This window comes from Artibeus jamaicensis, unplaced genomic scaffold (genome assembly GCF_021234435.1).
Source record: "Artibeus jamaicensis isolate MK-2021 breed Jamaican fruit bat unplaced genomic scaffold, CSHL_Jam_final contig_797, whole genome shotgun sequence".
Taxonomy (NCBI): domain Eukaryota; kingdom Metazoa; phylum Chordata; class Mammalia; order Chiroptera; family Phyllostomidae; genus Artibeus; species Artibeus jamaicensis.
Window position 1 is genome coordinate 19,981,149 of NW_026521977.1, and position 24,694 is coordinate 20,005,842.

Below are 24,694 nucleotides of genomic sequence, written 5' to 3' on the forward strand. Positions count from 1 at the left end.
TCTTTATCACACAAGGAACTTCTTGAATTTAATCATAAAATCTTTGTCTCTTTGCCAAAACTCAATTTCTCTCTTCTTTCCCACAGAGGGGTGGCCTGACAAGTTAAAGAAATCTGCTCAGATGCTTAGCTCATGCCAGGCCACTGGCCAGAAAGACCTGAGAGAAAGTTAATGGTTAGGAGAGGAAGAGTCCTTGCCAGGAACAGTCCCTCACCTGTGTGGGTGGGTGTGCACTGGTGACCCAGGGAAGCAGGCCTTTGTCCCAAGGGGATGGGGACTGCATGGGCATTTAAAATCCATAAAGCCTCCACAGGGGCTCTTGCCCAAACCGTGTTATTTTATTTCCAGTCTCAGCATCTTGGTCTTTTCCTCTCTGTACCTCCTCTAGGGAGTGTCGATACACATAGTTAAAAAGACAACGCAAGTGTCAAGATGAAATAAAGAACCTAGATAATCCGACAACCGGACAGTCAGCCCCCGCACTGTTGATAGATGACTATTCCATCTCAAGGACTCAGAGGGGACCCTCTCTTCTGGGACCCTCCCGTCGTTAAACTTCCTCCCAAGTCTCTTACCTGGGACTAGGGGAGCTGGCTTTTCAAAGTCCATTGGAACTGCCAAAGGCCATTGTCATAGAGGCGATCTTGGTGCCCAACCAGAGAAGCTATGCTGGCTGTGGGGCGCCCGGCGGGGAGCCCCTTCAGAACCTGGCACCTGCACAGCCAGGGGAAAGATCTCGATGCCAAAACAGAGTGGACTAAATATAGATTAGTAAGTGAGACAGATGTTATTCCCCTGTACTATTGTCTCCTCCAGATCTGAATTTCTGCTCGCTTGGCTTTTATAGTCTCCCTTCCTGAGGGTGTCTTTGGGGAGTGCATATGGGTGCTTTTCACCTGAAACAGCCTCTAAGCTAAAAAGAACAGTCACCACCAAATCAATTCCTCATCCATTAACAGGTTGTCTCTCTGTTCCTGAGACACAGGCATAACCTGGTTAGACCTGTTTTGTTTGAACACTAACGTGTGAGTTGGCCAAATGCAAATGAGCCAATGTTTGTAATCCCTTATTTTATTTTTTTTAAAGGGCCCGGCAGCCAATCAGAGGAGGGGGAAGTGACTTAGGGAATTCCCGGTTGGTGGCTTATTGCTTAACATCCTACAAAATGATTTAAAATTATTGTCATATGCATTTATCTTCACTCTGATGAGGGCTCAGGCACGATAACACCCCTGGCTCCCCACTCCCGTAGGAGCTGGCGTGAGGGCTGCCTGCTGCCTCCCCTCCATTAGCCACAGCTATTGGATTTCCCACCCAGAATCTTTAGTAAATGAGGTAAGTCCTTATTTTTAAAACTTCTTTTGAACCTGAGTTCAACCCCTTGAGTGGAAAGAGAAGTCTAACGTGAATCAGACAGATGAAACCAAAGCAGACTCCCGGCGGCAGCAGGCAGGAAGTAAGCTTGGCTCACCTGAGCTTACCTCACTGGGTCTTAATAGAATTGTATTTGGGGGGGGGGGGGCAGTCAGGCTACTTTGGCTGTTACCTGTAAATTCCTTGCATTGGTCTGGATTTCCAGACACTATGGATTTAGAAGCCCTTGGTCTCCCTCTGTCTGTGTCTCAAAGCCATTTCTCTGGGTTGAATTCTGAACCAAGCAGGCAGCTAGCTTGGGGAAGAGCTGGTTGGCTCAATAGCTGGTGGGCCTCATGTTCTCACTTTCTGGAGATGTCTTCTGCTGGTCCTTTTTCTGACTTAGTGGTAGGGAAGGGCAGAGTCATTTTCAGTATATTCTGGTGTCAGAAAATGGCTGGAAATAAGCAAGGGCATTCCCGTCCATATTGGAGAAAGTGGTCAGGCAACCCAGGGAGGCAAGGGCACTGTGGAGAGCTACACACCTAAGAATGACTTTGTCCAGAAAAAAAATTTTTGGCCAAGCGTTTTGCCATATCTCAAGGTGAAAAACTAAGCCTTTGTTTGTTCTATAATGGGCTACTATGACCACAGGGGCAGACGTGAGTCAGCAGCACCAAGTGACTTCCAAGTCAGGGACTCTCTGGGTTGTGTTTGGACACCATGGAGAAATATTGGCCCCCGGGTGGATGAAGCTGGGAACAGTGGTGAATTAACCTTGCTGGTAAATAACAACACCGAGTCGAGAAAGTGACATTTTTGCCATTATTTTTACCAAGATTTAGTATGCTCCCAGTATTGTGGGAACATGTGTCTTTTTAAGATGAAGAGCAAAAGAGTCTGTGAGTCTTAGTGCATGGGTGTTTTTTTTTTTAACCTTGGTAGCAGTTAGAATGGGAATGTTTGGATTTGGAGTACTTCCTGATGAAAGGCCTAATTCAGGAGTTGATTCTGGAGGCATGGGTGTGAGGATGTGCAAAGATAGAGCCTTTCCCTGTATAAAAGGGTAGTTGGGGATCGTACGTGGCCATGTGCTAATTCAACCGAGGTCCAGGGAAGAGTAGATTTCTAGTAGGAGAGAGGAAGTCATGTTATTAGGGTGAACTGCATGGATAAGTGATACTATCAGAAAAGGCTCTCAAGAAATTTTAAGAGTGGCATTAATAGCTGCATTTGGAGTTTCCAGAAGGCCCCACTTGTCCTCTTTGTGAGACCTGGAATTCTGAGACTATAAAATAACTCATTCATTCCATATTTTAATCTGAAGTCCTATGGGGTTGCGTCACTTCCCCACTAATCACTAAGGGCTTATGTGGATAAATATTAAAAACAGTGATGAAACGTGAAATGAGGGTTATTTGGAAGTTTGTCGTCGCATTTGAAAAAATAAATATAATAGAGACAATTCTTTTCCATGTTTCCGAAGTATTTTGCAAGGCATTTTAAAAGAAAGTAACTTTGAGGGCACAACTGTGCTGTGAGTTCTCTGTGTCACTGTTGGAGATGGGGGGCGCCAGTTTGGACCTTTGTGGGGGGGCTGTGGGCAGAACACTGCCTTTGGTCCAGGTGCCATATGTACGAAAGGTCTCAAATTCATTGATGTCTTTTCTTTTGTGCTCATAAGCATGTATTTGTAGTCCCACAACCCTTTTATAACATTTTTATTTATTTGTTGAGATATATCGTGAACTCCCAAATGGAAATGCCTTGGGCCTTCCTGGACTGTGTGAAGCCTTGTACCTTCACACTTAGAATTGTCTGTTAATACTCCCAGTAATTTACCAAGTTTACCCAGATCCGCTTTCTATACCTTTGGACTCCTTGAGAGGTTGAGACAAAATGAAAACTGAGAGGTTAGAATATTTACTCAACTGTGTTCAATTAGCGAATTGGAAACTGGAAGGAATTCATATCAGGTCCCCAGGTCAGAATGTGAGTGCTGTGGGCCAAAGTTCACTGCTACGAAGTGAAACTTAGCTTTTGTGAATCTTGTCACATTTTATTTCCTCCTCACATCCCTCAGCCCTACCTCCAAATCAGGGGATTTTAGCCCTGGGTTGTGTTCTTTAGACCATCTTGCTTTTTGGAAAGCCCAGTATTAAGAACCCTGTTCAATGTTAAAGCCTCAAACACAGAGATTTATACAAATCATTAAAAAGTTATTCAGTCTCCCCCCCCCCACCTCAGATGGAGTCATTTCTAAGCTATTTCAAAGACACATGATGTGCAAAGACCTCTGGGTGGGGTGGACACCAAGAATTCCATCGTAGAACCAGCCGAGAGGCAATGCCGAAGTTTTAAGGAACCAAATATAAAGTTAGACTTGATTTTCAGTGACACCGTCTTGTTGCAGTTCAGCCCATTTCTCTTATAAAAATGGCTTTCTGGTAGAATTAAAGCAACAATCGTTTCTGTTGTGGGTGGGGCCCTGGGCAGGAGCCTGGGTGTTTAGAGACCGCACGTTCTCGCCCTGGCTTTTTTACTGGGCAACTGACCGAGTGCGGTGGCTTTCAGCTTGGAGAGGCTGAATCTGCATTGGGGGTGTCACCTGAAGATAGAGGCAGGAAGGCAGCCTACGTCTTGCCAGGATTCTCTTAAATCTGTTGAATAAACTGCAGAGATGGGAATGATGAACTCCAATGTTTTCTTACTTTGTTTTTTAATAGTAAGATTTTAAATACAATGATTTGTCCTAAGGAGCAGGCAACTGTGCTCTTATTAGAAATATGTGATTATTACCTTTATTTAAACTGGACAGTGTTTCAAAGGGCCAGACTACTCAGCTGTGCAGCAAACAAGCAGTGCGGTGGGAGAACGGCACCCATGAGAATGGGACGTGTGTTCAAGCTGAACGGCACTGATGTCAGGAAGCTGAGGTGCTCTGGAGTAGAAATTTCCATGGGTCCTTCAGAGTTATTGGCTAAAAAGTGTATTGGACTTCAGAAGGGGTAAGAAAAGATATTTCTTTAGGAATTTTTTTCTGGAAAATTTCAGATTCACCTTTTGCGCGATCAGAGCACAAGGTGGACAAGGCAGTGTGCAGGGCAGTGCCTGGGACCTGTGGCCAGAGGAGCCGGTTTGCTAGCTCTGGCAAAGCTGTGTGCACACTCTGAACGAAACACTCCACCTCTCTGGGCTTTGGTTTCCTCAACTGGACAAAGGAGTTTGAATCTGATTGCCTTTAAGATCCATTTCGACCCTCAGATTCTGATCTGCAGAGTCGATTAGAGGTCAGCAGGTTTACCCAGAGTCTGTGAAAGCTGAGGATGGCATGGGAGACGCCCCTCTAAGGACGAGACGGAAAAGAAAATCGGTAGGAGCCTTTAAATGGCTTCCTCGGGGTCTCCTGAGTTTTGGCTAAGGGATGTAGCTGGTGGAGGTACTCAGGATACCTGGAGCCTTTATTGGGGGGGGGGTTGGAGTCTGCTCCCATGTGTCCAAAATTGGTGGGATTGCAGAGGTGGGTAAAGCTGACTGTTTTGTGACCCTAGGGAACAGACAGGGCACAAGAGTCGGTGCTCTAATGACGTCTTCTATAAAGCACCAAAGCCATCTGCTGAAAAGTGAACATTTAGACACTTGTGGAATTGGTTCAGTTTGTGTGATGCTGATCCGCTAGCTTGACTGACTGTCCCTGAATTATCGGGCAGATTGGATGGACAGGGACTCAATTCTCCTAGAGAAGGACCCTAGGGGTAACAGAAGGGAAGTACAATTGGCTGATCCAATCACGGGGCAGCCAACCTGGAGCCTGGTGTTCCCAGAGGGCCTCACTCAGCCTGCGTCTGCAGCGAGCAGACCTCGCTACGGGGTCAAGCAGGGCGGCCCATTTAAACAGAGGCTCCTAGAGCTTTAATTGGCTTTGTTAAAAGAGGCACCCTGTAAAAATGCTCTTTTAAAAACTCATTTCACTAGCACCTAACCACATTCTGTCTTCAATTTGTTTCACGGGTCTGACCCTTTTATTCGGGTTCATTAAATTCACCTTATCTTTTTTCCCCAATCTTCTTCCATACCCTGGCCTCAAAGCCCACTTTCCTTCTTTTCTCAGAAGCATCTCAATTGTTATTAAAGGTAGCTGCCAAGTTATTTAAAACGTGGCCAGCATAGGTGCATTCAAAAACTGCTTTCTGATGAAAACAAGCCCAAAATAAAAAGAAGCCCCAATGCCTTTTTATTGATATGTATGATATGTTGATGATTAGACTAACAGACCACCTCATCCATCCCACTATTTCCACACAGCTACTTGTTTTTGCTTTTGTATGATCTTTTCCAGAAGCACACTTTCTGTGATACTATTGTTATTGTGGCGAGCTTAAAATTTTATATTCTGCCACTTCCCTCTTGCTCTATATTATAGACACAAAATAAACAATCTTGGGGATGGGCCCTAATTTGCCCAATTATTGGACCTGAGAAATTTCTATCGCTCTGCCAGCTCTTTCTCAGCCCGATGTGCACTTCATCCAAAAGTCTGAACAGACTTTCTTAGAACATGAAGGTTTGTTATTTTTTGTACATGACAGTGGATCTTGGAGAACAAGGCTGTCTTGCAGAGATTATTTTGGGACCCCCCCCTTAGGACCCTTTTAAATAATTCCCCCGGTGGGGATAATGCTGTTTCTGGTGGTTCAGGTAAAGTGGGGTTGGAAAGGTGAAGCTAATTTCAGCTTTGTCCTCAGGGTGACTACTGACAAGACTTATTTGGTCTTTGCAGTGAACTTTAGATTTGGCCCAAATTCAGGCTCTTCTCGATTATGTCCACTTATAAAATCAGAGAGCACCCTGTAAATCCAATGGTCAGAAGGCAATGTCTGGAGGAACACAGAGGAGGCACAGACTTTGCTTGTATATTAAAGGGGCAGGAGGCTATGAGCTTTGGTTGCCTGGAAACTGATGGAGGGTGGTACAAAGAACACTACAATTAGAATCAGAATCTCTGGGTTCAAATTTGACTCTGCCGTGGGTAGCTGAGTGACTTTGAGTGAGTTATGTAAGCCCTAGAATCTGTGTTTTCTTGCCTGGAAAATGGGGTCAATGACATCTACACAAGACTCTTGTTGGGATTAAATTAGATATAGAATCTGAAAGCACTTTGATAAATGCTTGTGAATAAGTCATTAGTAATATATGGAGTGGAAATAGAGGATAAATCCTCAACTTGGGTGTTTTCAGCGAGTCCGTCTTGGATCCAGGTGGATGAATAATTCTGGGACTTTGTTTTTTGAAATGATTAATGTTGGTTCTGCACTGTGACCTTGGTAAAGAAATGCTATAGGTTTTCACTGCGGAGGGCGGGTGGCAGGAAGGTGAGATGAATCGGGGTCATGGGAGACCTCCAAACTGAGCCTTGTCTTGAGCTGGCTGCAGACCATCACCCATGGAGGTTCTGGGGCAGACCTGGTTGGGGGAGGGGCGCACAGCACGTTCCAATCCCTGTGCCTAAATGCCTGGCACGTAGGAGCCTCCAAAAGAAACTGATCCCCCTCCTGGCCATCCCCGTGATGAACTGCAGCTTTCTGCACATTGCCCACTCCTAACGTTCTTGAGAGCATTTCCAGATACCTACCTACCCCTGGGTGTTCTAGAGGCCTTGAAAAAAATGTCTGCTTCTTTATTATACCAAGGCACTGTGGGGTCTGCCTCCTTTAATTAGTTCAAATGAGACTTCCGGCCACGGAAGTGGCTTCTAGAAGCTGGTCGAGTTGAACAAGCAGTCTTTGCTGTTCATAAAACAGGAAGGGTTCCTAGTCTGGGAGCCAAGGATCCCTTGGTGTCCCTGGAGAAAATTCAGGAAGTGTGTGAACTTGGATGTGAAGAAAATTGTTTTTATTTTCAGGGGCCTAACTAAATTTTAATTTTTTTTTCAATTTGAATGTAGGCAAAACTCCGCAGTAGTAAAACTTTGTAACTGTGTTACCAAGAGAAGTTGCAGACAGGTTCATGTCACATTACACTTGGTGCAAATTGTCTCGAAGTATCGATACCCATAACTAACTATATTTCATAGAGGATATTAGACCTCTACTAGGTACTCTTATGTTATGTGCTAATAAAGAAGCACATATATTATTATATCACACATTTATTTAAACAGTATTTTGAACATTGTATTTCAATAGAAACTTCCTTTCTACATCTACATATTTTATTTTGTTATACAAAAGCATTTTGAGGAGGGGTCCATAGGTCTCATCAGACTTCTGAATGGGCCCATGGTATAGATAGAAGGCAGAGAACTCCTAATTTAGAGTATTCTCTTGCACAGGGCTAATGAAAAGACTTCTGAACATCATCGGCTAATGGATGGCCTCTTTCAGAATAGGGGTAGATATTTTTCCTTCCCATTGTTCTTGCTGATGGGTAGCTTTGCAGTTGTGGCAGGTCATCTACATAATAAAGATAATGGCCATAGTAATAATAATAATGGTAATAATAGCTAACATTTGTTGAGTGCCTGCTATAAGCCAGGTGACTTTACAGGTGTGTTCAATGTTAAATTTTTAAAAAATTTCCCCAACTACTTCAGGTGGTTGTTCAAGGGGGGAAGGCAGAAAGGATTCCCCTCCCATCCCATGTGGAGACAGAGCAGGGGACTGACCCCCCGGCAGGGCCAGTGTCCCGGGTTGGCTACCTGTGTGGTAACTGTGCTCGGTTGCATGCTGCTGTTGCTGCCTTGAAATTCTTAATACATTTTGAACATGGGGCCCTACATTTTCTTTTTGCACTGAGCTCTGCAAATTATGCAGCTGGGCCTGCCCCGGGACGTGGTAAAATTGTTCAAACGTGTTCGAACTCCCAAGGTGCTTCTGTGAAAAGCCAGCCCCCGCTCGTTCTTATCTTGCTCATCTAGCTGACCTTAAACCTCTGATGGGAAGCTGAGGCTAGTCTAACAGGGATGATGTCGTTTGTGAGTTGGTGAGTTTTCTAATTTTGTTTGAGTATCAGAGATTTCCTCTGAGTCAACAGGAGGAATGGAAGCTAGTCATTTGGAAGGAATTTGATTCCTTGGAAAACCTTTTTGGTAAGGAATTGCTTACTTTGCAGTTGTTTTTTTCCCAGTTTTTAAAATAATTTAAAAATTGTTTCAGTTGCGGTTGACATACAATATTCTATCAGTTTCAGGCGTACAACGTAGTGGTTGGCCATTTATATACCTTACAAAGTGACCCGCCCGATAAATCTAGTATCCGCCTGACAGCGTACACAGTTACGATAGTATTGACTGTATTCCTTTTGCATTTCTTGTTTTCCAGAGGGCTAACTGCATAGACCAGTGAGCTAAGAGAAGCAGAACAAAGTGTGTACTGGAATGGAAAACAGGGCTCACTGTGCCGAGTTTAGCATTCTTGTAGGAAGGCACTAAAAAGAAACTCATGCTTTCTTGCCTATTGTATTTATTGATTATTGGTACAAAAAGAAAACCCCAATTCTTCTAAGTGGGGGATCCTCTAATATTTGGAAAATTCAGATATTATTTGCTTCTTAAGGTGCAAGGATGACAATGGAAGCGGCCTTATCAGGTTCTGTCTGTGGTTTATGGCTAAGGTTTTACAAACTGTTCCAAGGTTTGAAACAGGGTCATGAACTTGGTAGAAGGAGGTAAGGACTTCCCTGCATTTACTGGTTGGAGTAATGGAATTCAGGCTCCCAGAATGGCCCATCCACGGTCTTTCTCTCGTCACTGTGATGTCCACAACATGGTACATTTCTCGCCATGACCTGTGATGGTTGAGACACCAGGTGCTTTTCCAAAGAAGCCACAGTTTCCCCTTAAATTTTCAGTAATAAAAACTGCTCTTTTTTCATGCCTAAAAAGTCTGAGGTGTCTTCAGGCAGCCAAGCCCAATCCCTGAGTCAGTCTGGAGCTTTCAACAGAAAGCCAGACTGAAGTTTTGATGGATGGGTTTGAGTGACCATGAACAAGTGCTTTTGTTAGCATCCACACTGGTGTATGCTAAAAGCAGCTTTCAAACTAGGGCACAAGGAAAAAATTCTCATTTAGGAAAAAATTATGGGAGCTGTACTTGAAGGAATCTCAAATTCCAAAATAAAAGTATGCAATCTTAAGAGACATCCTCTTCCTCTTTAGAAATACAAGGATCCATTTTCAAAGCTACAAAGAATTATGTTGCACTCCCCCCTAATATATTTATTATAGTAAATTCAGTCCATTTACTAGCTCTGTGTCTTTGGGTAAGTTGCTCAGCCTCTCTGTGCCTCCTCGTCCATTAAATGTGGGTAATATTTGTGCCAACATCCAGGGTTATTACAAGGACTAAATGAGATCATTCAAGTCAAGCCTAGCTCAATTCCTAGCACTTCGTGAATGCTCATTAGATATGAACTATCTTCAGTGTCATAGTTTGAGTGGTTGTTTTGTAATTATACCACCTCCAAAGTGGTGGCTGTTGACCTTTCCTTAGCTGGAGCACCTTAGTCTTTTCTTGGGAAGAAACTTGAATCTTAAATTGGTCAAATTCATTGTCCCATTCCCTCCCAACCCCTCCCTGGCTTCAATCCCCACTCTTACCTCCCTCCGCCCTTTCTGCATTCCTGTGCAGTTGGTCTTATTTATTTTTCAGTCAACTGAGGGTGTTGTTAAATCTTTTATTTTTCTGGCTGCCCGATTTGGTTCTGAGGCACTCCACTCCCTGCCCTGCTCATGACAGGAATGCCTGGGAGTGCTCAGCCAGCCACATCCCTCCCCTGTCGGAACACCCTGTTCTTAATGCTCTTTGAGAAGCGGCGTTTCTGAGGCCTTTCCCCACTGCTGTGACCCCCCCAGTAAGCCAGTGGTCTAATGAAGGCCAATGGCTCAGAGACAGCTGGGGGAAGGTGGTAATCTAGGGGAACATTTGGCATTGCCCACATCCTATGCTTTCTTCTCAAAGCTTAAAAAAGAGCTATTAAGAGGCTGCTTCTGTTCTGTGAGTGTCGAAGGCTGGGCAATGATGCCATTGCTTAATTAGTGTTGTCACGATCTCCATTTGAGTGATTTGTTTAGCTCTTTGTGGCCCTTTTTGGCTTGTGCTCATCATGTGATATTGACGAAGCGATGAGAAAGGAGAATGTGATGACCCTTGGCTTAGTGCAGAAAGCATACCTTGAGCACAGGTCCTATCCCGCCCTGGGACTTGGGACCTCAAGTCACTTCCCAGGACCTGAGTGAGTCTACACAGCTTGCCTTTGAGGTATGTGTGGTTAGCCTCATTTGCCCAATGGGAAGCTATGGTCTGGGGACCAGCATTTCCCAATTACGCTGTTTGTCCGGGACTGCGTGTAAGAAGGCTGTGAGAGAGAGGCTAGCTCGAGATTCAGGCACTCCAGGTGTCTGTTTTAGGAGGTAACCCATAGGCCACGCCTACTCCCTGAACTGTATTGACTTTCAGAAGTCTACACTTTGGAAGAGTGTGGTTTGGCTTTGATCATAGCGCAGCAGCCCCTAGTCTGCCCTTGTTAATCGGATTCGTGATCTTAACCTGGGCTGGCTGGAGGCTGGCTCCGTCACTCTGCAGATCTTGGGCTCCCTTGCAGAGCCAGACCGTGGAAAAGTACAGTGTCTTCAGGCCTCTAGGCCCTACCAGCTCTGGCGCTGGCCTCCTTGATTGCTTCTTACTTTTGAGAGAGTGGGAGGGCAGCGTCCAAACTGAAAATGCAGGAGTTTTGTGTATGTGTCGGCTTTTAGGGTTTATTTATTTATTTATTTATTTATTTATTTATTTTCTGGGTTTTTACAGAAAAAACAAATTGGCATGCATGCTCCATCAAACCAGCCCAGGCTGTTTGGGCAGATGCCTTTCTTTGCTTTTTTCTATTTATTTTCCAACAAATCAATGCTTAACTGGTTGTTATCGGAGCAGAGCAACAGGTGCAAAAAAATAACTCTGCTGCCAACTCAAATGAAAAGGTAGGGCTTATACCCTCTGGGAGGTATTCGGAAGATAACAGAAGCCCCTGCCAGCAACTGAATTAACAGCTCTGTTTACGGTGGGTTTTATGTTAACAACCTGGTCCTGACCCTCCTATACATAAACACACCATTGTCTTGGGGAGAGACATTCAGCCAGGCAGACAACCAACGGCTTTATTCCGCCCCGAGTGGAGATTGGTTTTGGCTGAGGCTGCTGGGTGAAACTCAGGGGCATTACCCTGCCTGCCAACTCGATGTCTTAGTAAGGGTTTCCTGTGAAGGCAAGGGCGTGGGCTCGCCAGAGAGAAGAGGATCAGTCCTGTCTTTAAACGTAGTTGAAGTTCTTTTCAAGGTTGGTCATTTCCAAATGCCAGAGCAGGTTGCCCCCCTCTCTCTGCTCTTGCTCCATTCCATCCCCAACAGGAGGTGGGATCAAGTTCAGGTGACTTTGGAAAGAGCTACCATTGTTTTGGAAGTGGCGTCCTTATAGAATGGATAATATACCCAGGCAGGGAAGCTTCTGTGTTTCGTCCCTGGCACCCAGTATAGTGTTTAGTGACTAGTAGACATTATACACATTATACACACACACAGTATATACATATATGTATATCCATATATATGGATAAATACTTAGCATGGCATAGATTTTTTTAAGGATTTTATTTATTTGTCTTTAGAGGGCAAGGGAAGGAGAGAGGGAGAGAAATATCAATGTATGGTTGCTTCTTGTGCATCCCCTACTAGGAACTGGCCTGCAACCCAGGCATGGGCCCTGACTGGAAATCGAACCGCGGTTGTTTGGTTCACAGGCCTGCACTCAATACACTGAGCTACACCAGCCAGGGCAGCAAGCCAAGAATTTCCTGTTGATCATTTCTCTCCACTGAAGGCTAAGACACCAGTTTTTCTGGGTATGAGGCCTAAAATCCAGGCAGGGTGGCTAAGTAATGTTTTGAAGGGCTAAGGTGGGGATGGGATCAGGTAAGGGCGAGTCAGACGGCCACAAGATTGTCTTCGCAGGAACAATTGTCATAAAAGTCCTCTGCAAACGTGGTGTTCTGAGGCCAAGTTTGTTTGCTGAGGCTTCAGAGAGTTATACTTGTACGTCACTGAGCATTGTCGAATTTACCAGTGTGGTGATACTGAGCATTAGGAATTACTTTATTTCAAGTTGGCAGATAACACGGTGATAGAATCTCCGTGGACAGATTGGAGCTCGAGTTCTCCAGACTGAAGGTGTCATCTCTGAGTTCCCAAGGATTTCCTGGCATTTATGGACGTCTCCTTCAAGAGTGTTATCTCCTGGGTTAGGTATCTTATTGTGGGAAATGAGGGAAGGCGGGTAGGTGAATCTGTGACCTGAAGTTCTTAACTGTGAGAGTGCTTAAGGACTGGTTAAGGGAGGCTCTTAAAAATGTAGATCCGGCCCCAGAAGGCGTGGCTCAGTGGACTGAGCACTGGCCTGAGAACCAACGGGTTGTTGGTTTGATTCCCAGTCAGGGCACAGGCCTGGGTTGCGGACCAGGTCCCCAGGGGGGCACATAAGAGACAACCACACATTAATGTTTCTCTCCCTCTCTTTCTTCTTCCCTTCTCTCCTGAAAAATAAATAAAATCTTAAAAAAAAACGTAAATCCTGGTTTAGAGATCTTAGGCAGGAACCCAGGAAACTTCACATTTAATCCCTAATCAGGTGAAGACCATACAGGTGGTTGTAATAAGAAGTGAAACCTGTTTGTTTGTGTGTTAGAATAAAGAAAGGGGGTTACTGAGCAGACAGCTGCTGAAGTTCAGGGTGGTAGTAAATTTGATGAATTCTTTACTGCATTTGCCAAACAGAGGTTCAGAATGGCCTTGCTGGACGCATGGTTCCTACTTCAGCGGCTGAAGGAGAGGCATGGGGGGCCCTTCCTGGAGTCCCTGTAGGGAACAAGACGACACCAAGACCAAGTAGGGCAGGAACAGAGTCTCTCAGGCCTTCTCTTATGGGTTGGTGTAAACGTATGTCTCTGAAACCTGACTCCACTAAAAAGTCTTCTTTATTTTTCAATCCATCCTGAGTACAAGAGCGATTTCTTAAAGATCCATGGTGTCCACAGATCTTTAGGGGACAGTGGGTGGTCTGTGGGGGGGCCAAGTGCCCACAAAATATAAGAAAAGCCAGGTGCGGACATGTGCTTTTGGTAAATGGAGGGAGCCCTAACTTCTACTAAGCACTCAGAAGGCTCTGTGACCTTTTAAGACTCAAGGTTTGCTCTATTCTCCTTAGTTCATCATATCTGAATGGGACTGATACAGGCTGTGCAGGTCACGTAGGGTAATCTCGTCTTTCAATCAACTTTGGTGTCTGTCGGCTGTCAGCATCTTCCTCTCTCGTCTCTTCTGAGTCTGGCACCATGAATGATAAAGATGAGCAAAGCATGTATATTTCCAAATGGTTTACAGTCAGAAAAGTGTATCTATAATGGATCAACACTTGGCCTCCCGATACTGCCTCATTGCTCATGAAAACGCTTGAGAGCCCAGGAATAATACTCTGATGTTGCCCCAGGAGCATGAAATGTCGGCTTCAAAACACATTACGGGCTTGTGAAACTACCTGTGATGTAACACCGAGAAGATCAAATACATTCCCCAAGCTTGATTCACTTGAAATCCATGAATTTTGTCTGCATCCCATTCAGTGAGACTTCACATGTACGTGAATTTGCTTTTCTCCTCCTTGGGAGTGCAGCTCTTTTGCAATGACGGTCATACTGAAACAGGAAGTACATAGTGGTTGCAACATCCTTAAGGCAAATGCTTTTAATTCACCTGCTGCTAACTTTGATTCAGGGCTAAAAATGGTCTAGACATTGCTGTCATCTCCAAAGTAATTATTCAAAATGCCCAATTGCTCTACTGGCTCGAGGAGTAAAAATAGCCACACGCCGGCTGGTTCCGTGGCACTTTGGGGATGGGGTGGTTGAACAAATAAAGGAGCTGGGAAGACGCAGACCATGGCTTTGACTTTCAACCCCCAGGGGCTGGAGACAGCACAGGCACCAACCAGCCCCGCTTGACATCTGCTCTGTGGCCCCCAGAGCTCCTGGCAGCAGGAGCGAGCTGTGCTTTTTGGCCTGAGGCCTCCTTCGAATACAGCACAAATAGTTATGGATCAGTTTATTTCCAAAATATAAAATAAAATGACTTTATTGAGTCACAGAGGGAGTATTTGTAGTATATATGTACAGGGTGGGGCAAAAGTAGGTTTAGAGTTGTGAGTATGTGAAACACAGAGTTTATTCTTGTATAATCATTTATTTATTATTATATTATTTTTCATACGAACAACTATAGACCTACTTTTGTCCCATCCTCTTTGTGTGTATCTACACATATGTGTGTGCATGTGTGTCTATAAGTGTGTACCTATGGATGCATATGTTGATCTATTTTAATGGCTACAAGAGTATCATGAATTAAACTGGCCCGGCTTTGGAATCACTAAGAAAATTGTAGAAGAGGCAAAATGAAGGCACCTTTCTACTCTTTTATCCTGGAGGGAGCTCTTGGATGTTTTGGAAAGAACGACGGCTTCAGATTGCTCTGGCAAAAGGAAAGAGGGTCTCAGTCAGGGTCCTTGCATGATTGAATGTGCCCGAGTTTTATAATCTTGGAGAAGCTTGATAAAGGTGAAAGGCCCCGGATGGCATAGGGAGAATGCTGTGAATATGTTTGGAATCCCCATTCATAATGGGTGGGGGGCCAGGATGAGTGGAGGGCAACGTTCTTCTCTGGCAAATACCTTCTTCGCAGCAGAAAGTGGCTAAGTTCCCAATGTTTGTGGCTAGATGGCCTGAAGTTTAATTCTCTTCTAGCTCCAATTTTTGCTAAGTTGTGTGACCTTGGACAAGTCACTTAAACTTTCTGAGCCTCAGACTGGTCATCTGTGAAATGACATAATATTAGCCTTAGAGAGTTATTATCTCTTCTCAGTCAAGACTCACAATACAAATAATACAAATGCATTTTAAAACTATTAGCACAGAGCTGGCACATTTGAAGTGTTTAATAAGTCCTAGCTGCTACAGTTTATTTATTATTACTATTACTTTTACAGCATCCATTCCCAGGTCTCAGTAACCCCGCCATGGAGCAAAGACATTTCTTGCAGCTGGGCTGTATTTTTCTCGGTCGGGAGGTGAGGCCAGCCCCAGCCGAGCGGTCCTTGGCTTTGATAGAGTCTGCGACTGGGCATAGCCTCTGGGGTTCTGGGGTTCATAGTTCCAGCTCTTTGCCTGTGGTGTGTCCTTCCCTGGCTTTTTTGCTCCCATTAACTCCAATCCCAGACCCTATTCTTTACAGATACTGAGCATTCCTCATGCTAAGGGGCCCTGTAGGATAAAGAAACCCCATGGCCATTCTCTGGCAGGAGCTCTCTCCTTTGTGCCTATAAACCAGCCATGGTGTACGGGAGTGTAGGGCAGGGCGATACCCGTGGCTTGCAGAAGTGGGCCCTCCCATTGCTTCTGGCCATCTTGGGCACAGTGCGTTTTATGGGAGGAATGGGAGCGGGAGGGATGGCTTTCTGTCCCTCTAGCAGGGACTGTGCCCACAGGGGCACAGCTGACTTCTGTGAGCAATGGCTGCGAGAGGCTGTTTGTAGCTCAGCCTAATGGTGCCTCCACACAGCAGCCCAGAGTTGGGTGGGGAGGTGGGAACTCTGACTCCAGGCTCCACTGTGCCAGCCAGCTGGAGCTAGGGAGTGTTGTGTAGATGGAAGAGGTTAGAGGCCTTGCTTGAAATGAACTTGGCCCTCAATTTGCTCCTTGGAGATCCAATAAAATAGTAACAACACAATAAATAACAAAGCAGCTAACATTTACAAGTACTTACTATGTGTCAAATACTTTTCTATGCATTTTACAGATGCCTTCTCATTTTATCTTTCAACAACTCTTTTCACATCATCTCCATTTTATAAATGAGGGAACTGCACCCCAGAGAAGTTGGATCCCTTGCCCAAACCTTCCCCTTTAGTAAACTATAGCAAAGCCAGGCAGGATTTTATGCATAGCTGTCTCATGCCAGAGTCTGGAGTTTCCAACCATTGTACCATCCTGCCTCTGAAGAGTCCACCCTGACTCCAAGAATGTCCCCGGATCCAATCAGCACAGTTTTAAAGAGAGATTTGTGGGCAGTCCCTCTAATAGTAGCTGACATTTCTTGGCACTTGTCATGGTCGAGAGATAACATGCTGGGGATTTTACAGACATTCGCCTCGAGTTCTCACATCAACTCCACTTTCCCCCATTTTTTGTCGTATGGGGAAACTGAGGCTTTAGAGAGAGTAGTGCTTCCCTAAGGTCAACACTGCCAACTGGCAGGCAGAATCAAGACTTTGCCCCTCGCTCTCTGAGGCACGAGCTCTTGCTCCGTCTGCCCTGGAGAAGCACAACAGCCCTAGCCTGGGTTTGAAGCTCCTCTCACCTTGACTTTGTCCTTTCAACTCAGATGTCAGAGAGATCCAGTCTCTGTGGCCAGGCTCACCTTCTTCTGAGCCACAGCCAAAATGCGAGGCTTTGAAACGTTAGGGCCAGGCCAAGGGTTCTGTTGTCCCTGCCCCCAGGTGTGGTGGCGGTCGAGCTGGGGCTGTGAGAGAGTCCAGCTCTGACCGAGGCCTGGAGGAGGAGCAGGCACAGGGGTGGCAGGTTGTCTCTGTGTGCGGGTGGCACAGAAGGAGTCCAAGACCTTCCCACCTTAGGGCTGTGTGGACCTTTGTGTTTAACCCGAAACTGCGCATTAACAAAGTCGGGAGCAGAGGGTGGTCAACCTCTCCCACCACGACATAGGCAGGGGCTGCTCCGACACAGCTCAGCGCTGCCTAAAATCAAATAGGTCCTGGTTGGAAGCCTGGTGTGAAGTTCTCGTCTGTACCGTGGTCATGGTCTGCTGGGTAGGCTGCATGGCTCTTCCTCTTCCAATACATTGTAGATGTCTGTCTCTAAAAGTGTCCGTCTTAGACACTTGCACAGAGGGTGATGCCATGGTCAATGTGAAAGTCTGGACAAATGGGGGCCTGGAGCCAATACTGTACCCTCGAATTTTTCCTACACCTGAAGGGGGGTCATAAGAGAATGCAGATGAAAACCTCGCTGGATAATCCACATTGCATTTCAGTTTTGGTGTTTGAAATACAACATATAGTTTGTGTGTGTGGAGTTTCTCATAGCCCAAGCAACAATTTGTGCTGTATCCTTAGAACACTACCTGGAAATAGACAAAGTTGCCTGATACCCTGTGCATTTTCCTGAACCTCCACTCAAGATGCAGTGACTTGGGTTGTACCAGGCACTGCACGGGGGCCTTACTGTCCCTTATGTCATTTAATCCTCCCACGAGCCTAGGTGGTAGTTACTGCTGTCATGTTTGTTTCTCGGGAGAGAGTAGAGCTGCTCACAAAGGATAGCAGGTAGCCCATAGTCATCACACCAGCAAAGTCAAAGTCGGAACTGTCACTTCCACAGGCTCTACTTTTAACCAGCAGTCTCAACTGGAGGTAATTTGGCTACAGGGGACATTTGGTGGGGGGTACATTTGTTACCAGAATATGGTGGTTAGAGGCCAGGGATGCCGCTGAACATCCTGCAATGCACAGGGTGACCCCTGCCACAAAGAACCATCCCTGCCCAAAATATCAGTCATGGAGAAGTTGAGAAACTCTGCTTTTCACCTAGTGCAGTGGCTGAGGACCAACCCCCAGAGTTCCCCCCTGAGCTAGAGATGAGGAGCAGTAAGTCCTTTATCCAGCTTGCTTCTGACTTGAAGGGTGAAATTATTCTTACTTAGGCTCTGAATTTTCTTCTTCAGCCCTAGAAAAGGTACAGTGTGTTAGAGATATACCTTGAGAACGGATGTTTAAAGAAAGGAAAGAAAACTGATCTTTATTGAAGGAGTGTGTGCTGGTGCCAGATTAGACACCTTTAAATTCCTTACACTGTTTATCCTTCAGAACAGTCCTTACACTTAGAAGACACCAACGTTCCCCTGAGTCCCCCTTTTAAAGCAGGGGAGAAGTCGAGGCTCAGAAAAGTTAACACACTCCAGGTCATGTAGCTCAGAGATGGAGCCAGAATTTTAACCCAGGCTTCAAAGACTCCCAGTCTCCACCTCACGTCCTTGGTGCTTTGCTGTTCTTTTTTCTTTTTCTCCTTTTGGTAGAAAATAATAGAAACTATGCTGAAGGTAAAGTAGGAAGTTTTAAAGAAGAGCATTAAAAAATCCCCCTACTTTAAATTTTTTAAACTTTATTTATGTATTTATTTATATTATAGAGAGGAGAAGGAAGGGAAAAAGGGAGAGAAACATCAATTGGTTGCCTCTCGTATGCTCCCCGACAAGGACTGAACTCCCAATCCAGGCATGTGCCCTGACTAGGAATCGAACCTTTTGCTTTGCAGGACAATGCCCAACCCGCTGAGCCACACCAGTCAGGGCAATAAGCCCCCAACTTTTAAATGAAAAGGATTGCTTTATATGCCCCATAAAGTAATCACTAGGTACCATAGAAATTCTGTACTGGTAGGAATGTAGATGAGTTGGTTATAATAATGCTTTTCTTTGTTTTTTACAGTTCTCAAGGTACATTTATTATCTATGATCTCATTTTTAAAAAAGATTTTACCATTTATTTTTAGAGAGAGGGGTAAAGAGAAAGAAAGACAGGGAGAGAAACATTGATGTGAGAGAGAAACATCCATCCATTGCCTCTTGTATGTGCCCCGACTAGGGACCAACTGAGCCGCACCGATCAGGACTGACTCCATCACCTTATTTGATCTTCACAACAGTCCTCTGAGGCTGTTGGGGGTGGGGCGGGGCAGATGTCCTCCTTTTACACCTGAAGAACTGGGCCCCAGAGCAGGGCTGGCTTGGTGAGAGGCCTTCAGCCGTGGGAGCCCGGGGCCTTCCATGCCCACGCCGAGGGCACTGTGCCGGCAGTGCCCTGCTGGGCTGGAGACGCTGGCCTTCTTTTCTCGAAAGCCTGGGTGAGCTTAAGTGAACTCTGACTCAGTAAGGGTTAAGCCACATAAACTCTTTTATGAGCTGTAACCATTTACTTCGCCCTGTAAAAAAGGGCCCCTCACAATACTGACTCCTTTCCCTGGGAAAAGGGGTGCCAGCCTCCTGGGGGGGCGGCGGTGACCTTGTAGTCCTCAAGGCTCCTCTGTGGGTTGAGTAGGTCTGGAGGCCACCAGAAGATAATGGCAAGAAATGGTGTCCGCCCTGAGGAAAGGGGCGTGTGGGCAGTGGGTTCCAAGGGGAGAACTGGTCCACAATGTCCTGTGATAGTTACTGAATGCCTTTTTACCCCCTGCTAAGCACTGTCCACGCACGCCCTCACCAGAGTCTCATTGTGCTTTGAGTGTGGGACTGTTTCCATTTTACAGGTGGGGAAAGTGAACATCAGAAAGTTTTGGGCTAAACAGACTTGGGAGTTGCTCTAGGTCATGCACAGTGACCAAGGGGACTAGGGTCTGAGCCCACATCTCCCCAACTTCAAAGCCAGGGTGCTTAGCCCTCATACCACCCTACCCTCTGGGAGTTTATTTTGGGAAGTGGTGAACAGAAGCTCTGAGCTAACCAAGGAGGTACCTCAGAATTGGCCAGGGCAGGTCTTGCTTCCACTGAAATGGCCACTTACGAAGAGCCCTGCAGGCAAATTCTTGTGAAAGAGTTTCGGGGAAATCTTCCCTGCCCATCCCCCTCCAGCCTGGAGGGCTGAGTCCTCCCTGCAGAAGGGCTGGGCTCCGAGCTTCAGCCCTTTCAGGGTTAAACAGTAACCTTTTTACTGCTTGTGGTTGAGCAAATTTTGGCGAGGAACAAGCCCAGCCTTGAGCAAACAGGAGACCGGCCATGCCCCTTTCTTCCCAAGCCTCCCCGCTGGGGACTGGGAGGTGTTCTTTTGCCTTGAAGTCCCTCATCTGATTTCTTACCTTTAGAGCGATTGCTCTGAAAAGCTGGATGGAGAAAAGCCCCGTCGTCGTGAAAAAGAGAGAAATATTTGACTTGGGTTGCTTTCTTCTTCTCTGAGGGTGAGAATCAGAGTTGTCTGGAAGAGAAGTTAAAATCAATTTAGTCACCTTCTTTATAGTATGTGTGTGGAGAAACTGAGGCCCAGGCTTATTTCTGGTTTGGCTGTGGAGTCCTGTTTTGTGCCAAGTGCTTAAGGTGCAGGAACTCATTTAATCTCCGTTCAGTGACTGTGGTAGGCATGGCCATTCGCACGTTGTACGTGCGGAAGTGAGGGTTCGGAGAGGCTGACAACTGTCGGCATGAACCCTAACCTCAGCTAGTCAGCGGCAGAGTTTGGAACCAACCCCGGCCCTTCTGGCATTGAGACTCTCACAGGCGGCACCACCATGTACAACCCAGCTGTCCTGTCTCACCGCGCCCTGGTCCCTTCACTGCCACATGGCTGTCCTTCCCACCCTGTCTTTCCTTTTCCACCTTCGACTCAGGCTGGATTCAGGCCCAGTTTTTGCCAACCAGCCATGAGGATGATGTTAGTGATCATCGTAAAGGTCTCTGTCTCGCCTCATTTAACTCTGTTCCCAGTACCTGAAACAGTGTCCAGCCTATTACAGGGCCGATACATTTCTGTTGAATAAATGAATACATGTATGAATTTTTATGCCCTTTCCAGTCCCCTGTCCTTCCTTCTCTGACCCTCCGCAGAACCAGAAGGGCAGTAGCTAAATCAGAGGAGGAGGTTTTGAGGGCTGGAACTGCTCTGGGTGGGCACTTCTATCCTGGGGAATTGGGGACCCTGAAGGATGTGAGATTCCCCCAGAATAGGCAAAAATATGTCCATAGTCTGCTGCTATCAAACTAGCTTTGTCTCCCTACCCCCACACCTTAGGGAGTGCAGGTTACCTGTAGAGATCCTCAGTAATGCTCACGCGCCTTCTGGAAATAGGCTGCTTTTCTTCTGAATGATCAAGCATTCGTTTAAACAGGGCTGGGTTCTGAAAGGCACAGGATGCCTGGCTTGGGGGCAAGAACATTATATATAAATAGATGCTGGAGAACTGAAGCAAGTATTTCTATAGTATACATTTTTTACGTTGTTTAAAAAATTGCAAGCAAGCCTTGGGAAGAAAGACTCTTCTCCCGGATCCTTTATTGAGAAGATGTGTCCTCCGACTGAGAAAGTCACCTTTTGGTCACCTTCGAAGCTTGTGGTATTCTGCAGGTCACTAAGACGGGAGAGAGAGGTAGACCGAATTTTTACCAGGAAGGAAGGGAGAGGCAATATCTTGTCAGGGAAACCAAGTGATTCCTGATACGATCACAAAGCCAGACACTGGAGGAGCTGTAGGCACACCACAACTGAGGACTCCCCGACACAGCCCACCCAGGGCAGAGTGCCATGCGGAGGACACAGGCTGGGTGCCCCGGTCAGGGGTGGCCCCGGCGTGCTAGAACTTGGAAACATCTGAGTTCAGGTTCCCACACAGGCACTGGATCTGTGCTGCGACCAGCTTGGATTTTCATTGATTGCAAGTCCACTTTAAACAAAATGTCTTTGGCATTTTCACTTTTGGGGGTGGAGGGGGAGGGGAGACAAGACTTGGCTGCTGGCCAGACTCACCCTGTGAGCAGGTATTGCATTTTCCCTCCACTTCATTCCTGAACGGAGATTATTCATTTATGAATGGGTGGCTGTAAAAACTTGCCTCATGCATATGAAAATTGAACCTGGAAAATTTTAATTGCCAGGGAGTTTTGCATTTACCGAAAGGGCCGTGGCAGTATGCTTTGGAGGCAATGGTTGGAAGGACTAGTTCTCTTCCTAAATTCACTCCGTGACCTGTACTCTCTAATGACGTTTGTCCAAGAGGCACTGACTGAATGGGCTGTTTGATCACCTTACAGATCATGATTCTGGAAGGAAGTGGTGTAATGAATCTCAACCCCAGCAACAACCTCCTCCACCAGCAGCCAGCCTGGACAGACAGCTACCCCATGTGCAACGGTAAGGGGGCTGAGGCGGTGTCAACCCCAGGGGATCTTCGCTTTGCTTTCACTAGGCTTCATTTTCCAACTTAATGTATGAACAACACGGCAGCAGGTGTGAGGTGCCGTGGGAATGGGGCACACTCTTCATGCCGGAGTCCTCTGGTCCCTGGTGCTCCAGACTGAAGCCCATTTGATACATGTCATTGTTTCCTCCCAAGATTGAAGGTCCTGGGTGGGCAGCCTGGCACAGAGGGTTGTAGAAGAGATGCCCAAAGGGGAGGTGACCTGTTGAAGCTTTTAACAGTATTTGGCTTAATATTTCAAGATAGGGTAGGAGGAAAAGGTGTGTGTGCATGTGCACACATGTGCGTGTGTGTTGCACGGAAGCATGGAAATGGAGGAAGAGGGCAGTGTAGCAGCTTTATCTTTCTATTTCACGTTCCAGTGACCTGCCTTTGTAAGGAGAGAGGGTTATGTTAGGAGACCACGTGCCCCCCTTTCTGTGCTTCAGTGTAGAACCTGTTGATTAGAAGAGGGAGGGGTGGTGGTAGGGCTTATGGAGGGTTTGGTGACCAAGCCCGTGGCTTATTGTTGAAGTGGAACTAAATCGAGCTGTTGCTGAATCAGGGCCCCACACCCCGTTGTGAAGGCGTTCAGTTCAGGCAGACTGCTGCGCCTCAGACTGCAGCGGCTTTAAGAAGCTCCGCGTCTTCTCCCACGGGGCACCTGCTGTTACTGACTCCTCACCAGAGACTCTGCCGCTCTGACTCCCCTGAAAAAATGAGAACAGCCTGGTGGTGAGCAGAGTCTGAGAAGGAGGCGGATGGAAATGGGAGGATTGTGTTGTCCAATGAGCAGCTGGTCCGTGGGCAGCTCTGCCTCTTAACTTGGAACTCCAGCCAGACATGCACAGCTGACCTTCTCTTACTTGGTCACCTGTCCCACCAATCTGCTGCCTTTTTGGGGTAGTGCCAGTTTCTGTTGCTGGCCTCAGATTGCCTGTGGGGACCTTAAAGGAGGATTCCAAATAGGGCAGGAAGGTTCCTCAGACTGGATAGTCTTTGGCATCCCTAGGCCCTTCGATCCTCAACAAGGCAGCATGCTTCCTGTTGGTTTTGGAGAAAGCCAGGGCAATGTATTCAGCAGGGAGAAGAATTTAGGTGCCATTTTTACTTCTTAATTTCCAGAAGCACCAAAGAGGGCCCAGCCTCTGGTCATGGTTGATGGCGTGGGGAAAGTCAGTTGAATGAAAGAGAAGAGCTGAACTCATAGGAGTTTCAGTGTTTCTCCTGAAATCTCAGGCATCTGATGAGTCCACGGCTGATGGAAAGAATTTCCCAGCTGACTTCACATGAAATTCTCTGGTTCTTTCAAGTTCTAACAGGATGCACTGTCAAGAACTATCCTCTAATCTGGATCATGAGACACTGAGAGAAGAAACTATTTCAGGCCCGTTTTTGGGTTATTGAGAGTTATTACCTCTTGTTTTCATTCCTAGAGCTGCACGCAGCAACTCTTAGCTATTGTAGCAACTCAATTATTTTAGGAAAAGAGAACAAAGATCTGTGGAACCACAAAAAATATAGCCCATCCTTAAACAGCTGTATTTGTGAGACCCCTCAAAAATGGAAACATCCAGTCTAAACTGTTTATGTTTATATATTTAGAAATATTTCTATGTAATTAAATTTTTGGACTAGATTTTCCCAATCCTTGTCCCCATCCCTCTCTACCACTGGCTTCCCCTCCAGGGCCCAAGCTGAGGGTTCAAGGTTGCTTTTGTCTGGTCAAGAGGTATAAGGAGTAAAGTATTATATACACCGTGAGTGTCAGGTTTTACCCAAGGTGGTCACCTTCGTGCCTAAATCATCTCAGTCTCCTGGTCGAGTGCTTCCGAGGTCTGGAAGTAGTCCTGTGTGTGGGTTCTGAAGGAGTGAGTGGAAGCGGGATTAGGTTGGAAACGTTCCCCTACAGTAGCCTCTCCCCTGGAGGCGTTGAGGGCTGGGCCATGGCATTATGGGAATCCAGTCTTTAGGGGTTCTTCAGTTTCTCGCAACTCACACTGCATCCACAGATGATCATCGTCACCTTATCATTATCACCATCAAGTGGAAGCTTCTTAGGAATGCAGAAACTCAGGTCTCACCCCAGATCTGTGGAATCAGAGTCTGCACTTGAACAACATTCCCTGGTGATTCATAATTCCATTAGCGTTGGAGGAGTACTGATCCACCATGGATTTGAAGCAAGCTGGGGACAGTTTCTGTGCTACGTGTTCCTCTGTCAGTCCCTCCTTGAGTTTGTGGGAACATCCGTGTGTCATGTTCAGTCGGATCGCCCCTGCTTCAGCTTGGTAGG

General features: G+C 46.2%; 1 protein-coding gene across 3 annotated transcripts in view; it reads left to right on the forward strand.

The window, feature by feature from the left end:
* Positions 1–1,174: 1,174 nt before the first annotated feature.
* EHF (ETS homologous factor) overlaps positions 1,175–24,694 on the forward strand; it is a 37,663-nt gene continuing 14,143 nt past the window's right edge. The window contains exons 1-2 of one of the 3 annotated variants that reach the window (XM_037128291.2): positions 1,175–1,335; positions 22,253–22,352. In XM_037128291.2, coding sequence (XP_036984186.2) covers positions 22,256–22,352 — 97 coding nt within the window. In that variant the 5' untranslated portion in view covers positions 1,175–1,335; positions 22,253–22,255. Of the gene's footprint in view, positions 1,336–1,435; positions 1,457–22,252; positions 22,353–24,694 lie in introns of those variants that run through there. The other 2 variants (XM_037128288.2, XM_037128290.2) reach the window with 2 other exon arrangements.